The 12,311-nt window shown below is 39.5% G+C and overlaps 1 protein-coding gene across 1 annotated transcript in view; it reads left to right on the top strand.

The window, feature by feature from the left end:
• Positions 1–12,104, top strand: part of LGSN (lengsin, lens protein with glutamine synthetase domain) — a gene marked incomplete at both ends in the record, with an annotated part of 28,277 nt that extends 16,173 nt beyond the window's left edge. The window contains 2 exons of the mRNA XM_081094154.1: positions 5,892–6,058; positions 10,899–12,104. Coding sequence (XP_080950280.1) covers positions 5,892–6,058; positions 10,899–12,104 — 1,373 coding nt within the window. The remainder of the gene's footprint in view (positions 1–5,891; positions 6,059–10,898) is intronic.
• Positions 12,105–12,311: the final 207 nt, after the last annotated feature.

Below are 12,311 nucleotides of genomic sequence, written 5' to 3'. Positions count from 1 at the left end.
CTGAAAGTGATTATACTCAAGGTTATGGTTTATTATTGTGAAAAAATACAGATTAAAATCAGCCAAGAGAAGTAACTCATGGGGGGAGTGCAGGAAAGTTCTAAGCATAGAGCTTCCACTTGCCTTCTCCCAGTGGAGTCATGGACAACACTATTCTCTCGGCAACAATGTGTGAGTGTTGTAACCAGGGATGCTCACCTGAGTCTTGATGTCCAGAACCTTTATTGGGGTTCCACAGCCAACTGGCCATGTGACTGACCTGAGTCTTCAGTCCCGCTGAGGGTCAAGCTGATACCCCATGACTCAACAATAAATGACATTGCTAGATATTCTAGTGGGGCCAGAAGCTCCCGGTAAATTACTCTTGTCAGGCCGGAAATTCCGAAAGCTTAGAGATGACTTCCCAGGGACCAGAGGTAAAGGCCAGTGCTCTTCTTGGGCAAGGGGAAATTCTTTACTACACACAGGGCCTGAGGAGGAAGTAGAGCCTGGGAGTGAACGCTATCAGGACTCCATATACATTAGTTTTCTATTGCCAGCATAACACATTACCACAAACTTAGCATCTTGAAAGAACACAATTCATGATCTCAGACTTCTGTATGTCACAAGTATGGGTTGGCTGAGCTGGTTTCTCTTTTACAGGTTTTGCAAGGTCAAAATCAGAGTGTTGGACCTCTAGCTTCTTAGCCAGAGACTCCAGGGACTATCCACTTGCTGTTCATTGAGGTTGTTGGCAGAGTTCATTGAGGTTATTGGGAGAATCCAGTTCCCTACAGTTGCAGGACTGAGGTTCCTATTTCCTTGCTGGCTGCCAATTGGGGTGGCTCTTAGCTCCTAGAATCCTCTCTCTGTTTCTATATCTCTCAGCCAGCAATGCCTCAAATCCTTCTCGTGTCTGGAATCTCTCTGAATTCCCCTTCTTCCGCAAAATAATATTTTTTTCTTCCTACAATTAGAGAAAGTTCTCTGCCTTTAAGGGCCAATATGGATAATCCATAACAATATTAATTTTTAAGGTTTGTACATAACCTTAATAACATCTGCAAAGTCCATTCTGCCATACAGTTTGATGTAATCTACAGGTTCCAGGGTTTATAGTCTGAAAGTCTTTGGGAGGCCTATCACACTATCTCCCATCTCTGCATTTCTCTGTGCTTTTTGGTTTCATGAATTTCTCCATGAAAAGCATGAGCACTGACAGCCCCTAAGCATCAGGGATTATCAACACAAGTGGTACAGGGGCCAGGTAAATAATACAAATGCATGAGGTGGGCTGGTATAAGAAAACAGGAAGCGGGGCTGGCTGTGAGAAACTAGAGTAGAGGGTGACAAACGATAGCCCACGGGCCAAATTAGCTTGCGAGCTGGTTTTTGTAAAGAATCTTTATGTATTGTCTATGGCTGTTTTTGTGCTACAATGGCATAGTTGAGTAGTTGGACACCATTTGGCCTGCAAAGTTGTAAATATTTGCTATCTGGCCCTTTATAGAAGGTATTTGTCAATCCATGAATTAGAACATGCATACACCATTCCAGGCTACCTCAGAGCTCCAGCCAATGGTTGCTATAAAGACATATCCATCTAGTATTTCAAATCGAGTTTTATCAAGAAAAGCTTGAGCTCAAAATCTTTATATGAAATTTTCTGATATTTGAGTGTCAACTCATTCAAAATATTTTTCAAACATTGGGAAGACTAATTCGAAAACATCTGCCAGCCACATTGGCTCTTCCACAGCAATTTGTAACCTTCAGCCAAAAAAGGGGGATGGAATTTTTCATTGCTTAGTCTCAAGTCAAAAAATCTGAGGAAAGAATTTGTGTCATTTGTGTCATGAGCTGTCTCTGCACAAATCAGCGAGGTGCTTGGGTACCATTACTGACATAATTTAGTTAATTCAGAAGCTCCCTCTCTGGTGCCGGGCAGGATGAAGTTTTTAAAGCCCTAAGCACCAAAAAGTTTACAAACCCAAACAAAACACATTCATGTGTATTTTAAATTAATTTAAAATTAAATTAATTTAAAATTAAATTAATTTAAAATTAAACATAAAAAATAACCCCCCAAATAAGTGCAAGGAATTTCAACATTGTATTTTCTTCTCTATAATACTTACTCTGAATTTTCATATGTATATGAAAAGTTCCTCCCTCTCCCCCACCCACATTTCTACATTTTATTGTTTCTGTCCCTGCTTTGTACCAGGTTATTCTGCCATCTGGGCTTTCCAACACTGTGGGGGCTAGCACAAGGGTGGGGTACATTTGCACTAGCAGGGTGGCTCTCAGAGGGGACATGTGGGTAAAGAGGAGCAGGCCCTGGGAAGGGAGCGTGGCAGATTATCCCCGGCATTCCATAAGCTGAATGCTTATGGAGTGCACTTTCTGAACTAATATTTCTGAAAGCCCACATGCCTAGCTAATCTGCCTTTTATAAGTGACTATGGCTTGCTCACTACAACTGAACTATGTCCTTGTTGTCACTGAACACAGTCTTCTAGTTGCTACAGAGCTTGGAGGTTTTATGTTTTTTTGTATGCATTTTCTGATTTCTTCCCCCTAAACATTCACACTGGTAAAATTTCCTCTAAAAAGCACACTGATTTAATTTATTAGTCCTCTGAGGGGATGGAAAAGGAGAACACCTCCCAGGAACCACACTGTAAGAAAAACAAATGAGACCCTGAACTAGCAATTATCTGCCTGCTATTCATCATGGGCATCTGGGAAGGGCTGACCAAAAGGTTTAATTGTAACTAACAAGTATGATTTATTTGAAGAAAAGAAATTCAGACAATGATGCAGCAAGAGTAGTTACTGCCTTAAAAGTGAAATTAGGTTGGGTAGGGTTCTCATAGTTGGTGAAAGAAATGAACTTTCAAATGAAAAGTGGATACTTAGGATATATGCCAAAATATGTGATGCCAATTTTTGCTTCTTAATTAGACAAGGTCAAATCACACAGCATGCACTGATGAGTGAATGAATGAATGAACTGACTCACACACCTGCTTATGAAAGCCATCCAGTGCCTATGCTATGCCTGTACTGCTACAGGTACTAGGGTTACAGCAGCAGGTAAACCTCAGCCCCTGGTTTCTTGGAGCTGACATGCAAGTGGGAAAGACAGGCAGTAACATGTGTCATACAATATGCAGGTGGTGAATAGGACTCTGAACGAAACTAGATCAGATTTGTTATGGACTAAATTGAATTTCCCCGAAATTCATATGTTGAAGTCCAAGCTCCGAGTACCTCATAATGTGACTGTACTTGGATATGGGATTTTAAAAGAGGTAATTAATGTTGAGTGAGTTGTGTAGGGTCTCCCCTACATCCAATATGACCGGTGTCCAGTATGACTGTGTCCTTATAGGAAAAAGAGATGCGGACACACACACACACACATAGAGGGAAGACCATGTAAAGAGGACATCTGTAAGCCAAGGAGAGAGATCTTCAGAAGAAACCAACCCTCCTGACACCTTGACCTTGGACCTTTACCCTCTGGAGCTGTAAGAAATAAATTTCTGTTAAAGATACCTGGTATTTGTTATGGCAGCCCTAGCAAACTAATACATATACTCACTATCCAGCCATAGAGAAACTTGGTGATCTTCAACCGAATAGATGGTTGGACCTGTGCACATTGTGATCAAATCCCATAGAACTGATATTCTAGGTGATTATGTTTTATTCATTTTTCACCACAAATTATCTCAGCTTTGCATTCAATGGCATGTTTATTGTCTACAGTTCCCTCATTCAATAATATAAAGCTGTATGAGGGTAGGGATTTTTCTGCAGCTCCCTAGACTATGTCCCGAATAAATAGTAGTGGTAACTAAAAAACAACAACAATCTATCTTGAGTGGGTTGATATTTTTATTTTTTTAAAATAACACATTTATTGTAGAAACTTAGAAGATACAGATAAGGTAAAAGACTAATAGGATTACCTGTAATCTGACATTCTAACTTTTTATGTTGTTAAAATATGGGAGTGGGGAGAAGGAGAGGTCATTGGGGAAAAATGAAGAAAAAAAGGGGAACATCTGTAATACTTTCAACAATAAAGATAAATTAAAAAACAACAAACTAAATTTGTAGCTTTTATGTAATTGCTCATGATGTTTAGAATACCGATTATCTGAAAATTTCCATATTTTAACATGCTTATAAATTTTATTTTCTTTAAGGAGAATTATTTAACTTGTGCCGAATACCCAATCATTCAGAATGGGTTGGGAACACAGCAACTGCTAATTTAGCATGAAATACTGTAATTGCTACAGCTTAATTGTTTGTGTTAAATGGAAGGTAGTAATAAACCCTCAGGAATCACAGTGTAGCCAAATGTATCAGTAACAGGACATTATCTCTAATATATTTGCATAGGTGAAACCAGTAATTTGTTTTCCTCATGCTTCATGTACTTTAAATCTACTTGATCTATATTTTAAACTGTCCATCTTTATGCTTATTTTTAAAGCCTAATTATATGTCAAAAAGGATACTCAGGTATCACTTTAAAATTAAAGCTGCTCACTGTCAGGGATGTGACAGGTTGATGGGTATTCGATTCACATATGATCACAGTACCATTACTAGACTTACAGTAATGGTGCTCACTCTATGCCTTTAAGAAGCACTGATATGGTGTTTACTATCTTCCAGGAACTGTTAAATAACTTGTCATAACAAGCCTGTGCTATAGGCTTTCATCATCATAACAAGCCTATAGGTGTATTGTATCAATGGGAATGCTGAGGCACAGAGAGCGTAAGTCTTTGGGGTAAAGGCAGGATTTGGAGGTTGGCAGATGACCTCCAGTGTTTGTGCTGAATCCCTACAGTCTGCTGCCTCTCCAAAGGTGCGGACGGTAGATAACATTTGTGATGGGTACTGTGTGCCTGATCCTTCTATGTGCTTTATAACTCATCACCATAACATTATAGATTCAGTCATTTTATGGTGATGCGTTACCTACTGGAAACCAAAGGTTCAGATTTTGGTTTCAATTTTGGCAATGAACTGGGAGTGTGATTTGGGGCACCTCATACCTCTCTGGGACTCAAGCTAATGAGTTGATTGGATTAGATTATTTACCTCCAAAGTCTCTTCTAATTGTAAAGTTTTAGAGTTTGAAGACTATTTAATCGTCTTGAAAAGAACAAAAAACTTTTTTGGCTTCTAATTTTAGTGATTATTGGTAGGGGGGGGGGGTCTGCCTATACCCCTTTTGTCATTCCATCTTTTGTTTTCTGGTTGCTCTAGGTTTCTAATGTTAAAATTGAGTACTCAGTCTAGATCTTTCATCTCCTACACTCTCATTCTTGAAAAATTATTTTGTTTGCTTATTGACACAAATTTTAAATTTGACAGAAAGATGTAGATGCCTTAGATTCAGATGACATTTTAAAGATATAAAGCCCTTTTGGCAAACAGAACAGAACAAAACAAAACAACCCCAGAACTTTTAATTTAGATATTACCAGTTCAAGGAGCTCAAAGTGTTTTCTTTTCAATGGTAGTCATCTATATACAGATTTACATGATGCCAAAGCTGTCTAATTATGCAAATATATTCTAATTTCCATAAGCAAAGGCATTTTCAGTAAGTATTTACATATGATATTGCTATGTACTTATGCAAATGACGTTAACTTTCACCTAGTCCCAAGTGATAAACAATCTCCTAGGTCCTTTAGAGACAATGTTCTTGGGAATACGTAAGGTCAAGTAAGAAAGGTAAGATTTCTAGCTCTAAGCCAATGACACGAATGTCATAGTTAATAATCATAAAGAATAATCCACTGCTATCCAGCCTCCTTTTGCTTCTCATTTCATCATGGTCTAATGCTTTAGAACCATTCTCTGTTTTACAGATGACACTGGGGACAGCACACAAATTCTGAAGGTACCTCAACTCTCCTCTAGAATGAAGCACATTAAAAAAGAGATGGCCAAAAATCACCTTCAGTTTGTGCGATTTGAAGCAACAGATCTCCATGGGGTGTCCAGGTCTAAGAGTATCCCTGCACACTTCTTCCAGGTGAGTTTTACAAGTAGAGTTATGACTGAATGTAATTTCATGACCATTAGCAAGCCAATGGTCCTTATTACTCTTTCTTATTTTATTGTAATCTACACAGCAAGTTTAGCTGAAAACCAATACTTCATTTTGTTTCTTCTCTTGTTCCTTACCAAACACATTATTGCTCCCCAAGGAGCTGAACACATAATTTCAGCTCCCAAACAGCCATTCCTTTACCCAATAGAAATATAAAACTAATTAAGACTGGTAATTTTAGTCCTTCTGCTTTGAATAATTTCCCTCTACAGAATTATCTTTTCTCTCTTACTGCAATTATGAAGATTATATTTTGTTTGACATGAGAAAATTGCAACAGAAGACCCAGGAGCAAATATAAAAGGGGGGAAAAATAATTAAATAGAAAGAATTTGCTAGATAAAAAGCATATCCCTTTTGGCTTCTATTTCTGATAAGAAATACTCTATTGTTGGATGACTTAATGACTATTAAGTTCTTTAAAATAGTGATATTAAGAAATATTGTAGTTTTGGATATGTTCTAAGATTTTAAGATTTTTTTCAGTTTATATCATGTCTTCATTTTAATGACAGGTATATTGTGCAACTGAAACATTACTTTTTAGGAATGAGACATCAGTCAATATTATATAAAAAAGATAATTGTTAAGCATGCTCTAAATTAAAAAATATGTAATTGTTATCACTGTGATATCAAATTGTAGTTTTTCTCATAGGCTTTATGCTGGAAAAAAACTGGGTGTCTTCAAAACACCTTTTAAAACAATTGTTAACAGATTCAAATTTGTTTCGTAAGAAATTACTTAGATCAGCCTGCAGATATTGTTTCCTCTTTATCCAGGCAAGAGCAAATGTTGGTTACTTTTGATAACAAAATGTGAAATTTACTGTGGATAGGCCCAGGATCTAATTCACGGGACTTCCTTTCAATCAATAAGAAACCATAACTGGCACTTCAGGTACTTGCCAGAGACCTCAATATAAAGCTTTTGTTACTCAATTTTTGCCAACTTCTAATCATTTATTCTACTAATGGCATCTGAAACTACATTTTTAAAACCTTACTTTAGTTCCTCAATGGAACTCCTTTATGAAAATATAATTTAATATGTTCCCTGTATTTGCTGAGCATTGATACAATTGATGTACAGAGAAAATTTCTGCATTCTATTTTTTTTTATTGCTATTGAAAATATTTTCCATTATCTTATTCAATGTCTCACATATAAGAACCACTTTTATTTTTCTGGAGTTTAGATAGGGCAATTGCTATTTATTCTTAACCCCAGTTTTCTAATACATTTCATTACCATTATTATTATTTAATGATTGTACAGTAGTTTTAACAAAACAACTCAAATTTATTTTGGAACTTTTGAAGGTATAAATGAGAATGAGTATTTATGTGTAGCATGAATATTTATACTTTAAGATTAAATTGATTTTGGAACATTTATCATGACTACACATTAAAAATAGGTTAATCTGTGCAAACCAATGTTTACATTGTGTGTCTGTCCCAGGTGGCATGGCTCAGTGGTTGAGAGTTGACCTCTGAACCGGGAGGTCATGGTTCAATTCTCAGTCAGAGCACATGCCCAGTTTGCAGGCTCAGTCCCCAGAGGTGGGGGGTAGGGGAGAGGGGCATGCAGGAGGCAGCAGATCAATGGCTTGTCCTATTGTAATCCCCATAGTTAACTGCCTCTTAGAAGTCTACAGTAAAGAACTGGAAGTCCTTCTCAGTCCTACAATACACACCTGAGCAGCCAGGTCTGCTCACCACTGATGTTTCTATCTCTCCTCTCTCTTCCTCTCTAAAATCAATAAAAATATATTTTAAAAAAATAAACATTGTATGTTTGTATATATATATAAAGCTACCTGTATATATATAGACATACAATTCTGTATGGGAAATTCATTAAATAAAGAGTGGAGTCAATAATTTGAATTTGCCAATGGCTTAGAGAAAAGTAATTTTAATCTTTATAAAGTAGTTAAACTTTTTTTTTTCTCTTTGGGGAAAATAAAGTATCAATTTGAGAGTTATTGTTAGACCACGGAAAGATATAACATAATCTAATCCATTGACTTCATTTATAGATGAGGAGAGTAAGGCCCAGGGAGTTAAGGAAAGCTTTTAAAAAAATAGTACAGGCAGTTAGTGGTAGAGCTGGGACATTAGTCAGTGATTCTTCTCTTCAGTTTCCACTGCCTCTTTTTTTTTTTAACTGCACCTTATGCCTCGAGCTCTGCTTTTATATTTCCTTTTATTGTTAATTTGAGCTAAGTGTTCTTTCTTATAAAATTGAAAAAAAATTGATTTTTTTTAAACAAGCCATCTACTAAGAGTAATGGAAAAGACTGTTATATAATTGGAAAAGGTCAAATGGGGAACCTCTGAAAATGATGGTATCTACTTTTTAGAGAAAACTCACCATGTGCCCGGCACTATGCTCAATGCCGTACAAATATTAGTTTATTTAAACCACACAACCAACTTATACTATCTGCTCTATCAAAGGATTAGTTTTTGTTTAAATTGTATGCAGATTCTTTCTATCTTTGACTTAATCAAAACATGATATAGAACTCATGATTAATTCTTTGGTTGTTTCAAAAGGTGACCTTTAATATGGTCCAAATGTCAGTGATCATAGAGATTGGAGCTATTCTGTAAGAATTTTTATTGATTCGCTGGTGATTTATATTGTGGTGTGAAATTGCCCTACTGTTTATATTTTTAAACATAATGTAAGATAACAATTGTCATGAACAAAGTCTGTGTGTATATACTTATGTATTTCCCACTACTAAGAAAGAGTAGTTTGCATTCTGAATGTTCATAAAAGAATAAAGAAAATGACAGTTTAAAAAGAGTGCTCAGAAAAACACAGATTAAATAACCTGAAAGGTAAAGTGTTACTTTTTACTATTCTTTAAATTCATGAAGAGTAAAATGGTAGCAAGCTGTTCTCTATTGTTCACAATCAAGTGCATGCAAACACAGGTTTAAATTGCAGAAACTCTTAGAAGTCTCATGAATAAAATACATCCCTCCTCATTTTAGATACAGTACTAACATACAGATTTTCAAACTAAAAAACTGACAAGTTCGGGAAATCACATTATTTCTTACAGCGAAAATTTGAATGAAAGGATTTCATACTAAAGTACTCTAAAATCCCATAATGTGTGTTTGTGTGTAAAGTTTATATAGACAAGTCTATGAATGACTTAAAAAATTAGGCAGCAGATGAATAGTGCTCACCTTACTCAACATTATTTTTATTTATTTATTTATTTATTTATTTATTTATTTATTTAAATATATTTTATTGATTCTTTACAGAGAGAAAGGGAGAGGGATAGAGAGCCAGAAACATCGATGAGAGAGAAACATCAATCAGCTGCCTCCTGCACACTCCCCACTGGGTATGTGCCCGCAACCAAGGTACATGCCCTTGGCCGGAATCAAACCTGGGACCCTTCAGTCCGCAGGCCGACGCTCTATCCACTGAGCCAAACCAGTCAGGGCCTTACTCAACATTATTACTGCTAAAAGCAGTTTTGAATCAGCCAAGTCAAGTGGCATTTGAAAGTATGTGTAGAGACAGTGGAGAGTGAAGGAGGCAGTGGCTCACAATCAAAGGCAGAAGAGTGGGTTAGTAGATTGTGTCTGCTAGCACCAACACCTCCTTGGTAGCCACGCTCTTGAGGTTTGGAGGTAATATAGGAAACAATCTGGCTTGCAGAATGGCAGTACGTTTTATTAACCTCAAAAGGCTCACTGGCATCATGGGAACCACACTTTCTAGTCAGCTTTTTCCTCTGTCCATTAATGTAAACCTCCACACATGAAGCCTTGTTGATATTCCTATTACACCATTTCTAGAAATTGGGTTTTTGTGTGGGTCTGTTTGACTTTATAACTTCATCACTTTCCTGTTGTTTGGCACATAGCAAAAGTTAAATAAATGACCAAATCCATGGAACGCAAGAGGGTACAGGGCTAAAAAGTGCCTTAGCTATCACCTAGTCTAGCTTCTGTTTCATAGACACGGATGCCGAGGTACATAGTCCGAGCTGCCTAACTTCACACAAATAATTAATGGAAGAGCCAGGACTAGAATCAGATTTGGTGAGCCCCAGTTCATGCTGACTTGAAAGCTACAACATTTTGGAAGCAGTAACGGTGGAGATACAGGTCCACATTCACAGGCAAGGCTTCTGGGACTCTGTGCGGCTGTGAGGTAGGTAGCTCATTCTTAGAGGGATGTCAAAGTGAATGAAGAGAGGAGTGCAGCTGCCAGCAGACCTGGCTTCTCAGGTGTGTGCTGTAGGACTGACTACACCCAGCTCTCTGAGGACTTCCAATTCTCTGCTGCAGACTTCTGAGAGGCAGGTAACCATGGGGATTACAATAGGACAAGCCGAAGGAAAGCCTTATCCGAAGCGTTAGGAACTATGCCATTATATAAAAAGAGCTTTGGAAAGTACTTTTGGTCACGACCATTTCAAATAATTCCATAAGGCTTTACTTGACCTTTGTCATTTGCTCTAAAGGCATTTTCCTAATCAGCATACCTTTTACGTGTGACGGCTATTTTCAGATTCCAGAGCCTAGGAAGCCTTTCAAGGCTAACAATAATGAGTTGTTTATAAAAGCACCATTGGGGATTTCTTTCAAAAAATTAAAATTAAGTTAATGTTAACTAATAGATGTTAAACACATTTTTTCCCCTCCGTCACCCCTCCCTTCCCCATTTATGTTTGCTTTCAAGTTTCAAAACCTTGATTTCTCTATCCTTTAACTTTAGGAAAAAGTGACCCACGGAGTTTTCATGCCCCGAGGCTATCTCGAATTGATGCCGAGTCCTAAGGGCCACGAAGTGGATCACATAAGAGCCACATGCTTTAACAGTGACATCGTCCTGATGCCCGAGCTGTCCACCTTTCGGGCGCTGCCATGGGCCGAGAGGACGGCGAGAGTGATCTGTGACACGTTCACGGTGACGGGCGAGCCCCTGCTGACGTCCCCGCGGCACATGGCCAAGCGGCAGCTGCGCCAGCTGCAGGGCGCGGGCTTCTCCCTGCTCTCTGCTTTCCTCTACGACTTCTGCGTTTTCGGGGCGCCCGAAGTGATCAATTCCAAGACCATATCCTTTCCCGCTGCAACCTTGTTCAACAGCCACGACCAGCCCTTCATCCAGGAGCTCGTCGATGGTTTGGGCCGCACCGGAGCCCATGTGGAGAGCTTCTCCTCCTCGACCAGGCCCGGGCAGGTGGAAATCTGTTTGCTGCCCGAATTTGGCATCGGATCAGCCGACAACGCGTTCACCCTCAGAGCAGGCGTCAGAGAAGTGGCCCGGAAATACAATTACATCACCAGCTTTTTCATCGAGACTGGCTTCTGCCATTCAGGAATCTTGTCTCACAGCCTCTGGGATGTGGGAGGGGAGAACAATCTGTTCTGCAGCAGCCCCGGCCCCGGGCCGCTCTCCGCCACCGGGAGGCGATGGGTGGCCGGACTCTTGAAACACGCGGCCGCGCTCAGCTGCCTGCTGGCTCCTGCCGGCAGCTGCCGGAAACGCTACTCCAAGGAGAGCAAAGGGCAGCAGGAGAGCGTGCCCACAACGTGGGGCTACAATGACAACAGCTGCGCCTTTAATGTCAAGTGCCACGGGGAGAAGGGCGCCCGGGTAGAAAACACGCTGGGCTCAGCCACGGCCAATCCTTACCTGGTGTTGGCCGCCACCGTGGCAGCAGGTCTGGACGGACTTCAAAGCCGCGATGGTGCCCTGCCTGGCCCCGAGGATGATGACAGCCCTGAGCTCTACCTGTCAAAGCCTCCTGAGATCCCTTTGAAGCTGGAAGATGCCCTTGTGGCGCTGGAGGAAGACCCATGTCTGCGACAGGCTCTCGGAGAAACTTTCATTCGGTATTTTGTTGCCATGAAGAAATATGAGCTGGAAAATGAAGACACAGGTGCGGAGAGAAATAAATTCCTGGAGTATTTTATTTAGCATGGATTCCCTTCCGGATTCCTTTAGAGATGTGGGTTTGTGACTTCAGTAGCCGAGCTAGCAGAAAGAAAAGATTGCGCGTTTGTAATGAACAAGAAGATTACAAGTGCTGTCGCTGTCCTATTTTGTCGCCATGGAACGGCTGACAGACGAAGTGGGCTGCTGAGAGGACGCTGATGACAATAAAGTTGCCGTGGGGCTGTGCTA

This window comes from Myotis nattereri (genome assembly GCF_964212035.1).
Source record: "Myotis nattereri genome assembly, chromosome: 6".
Classification (NCBI taxonomy): Eukaryota; Metazoa; Chordata; class Mammalia; order Chiroptera; family Vespertilionidae; genus Myotis; species Myotis nattereri.
The sequence above is the reverse complement of the archived record's forward strand: the minus strand, read 5'-3'. Positions and strand labels throughout refer to the sequence as shown.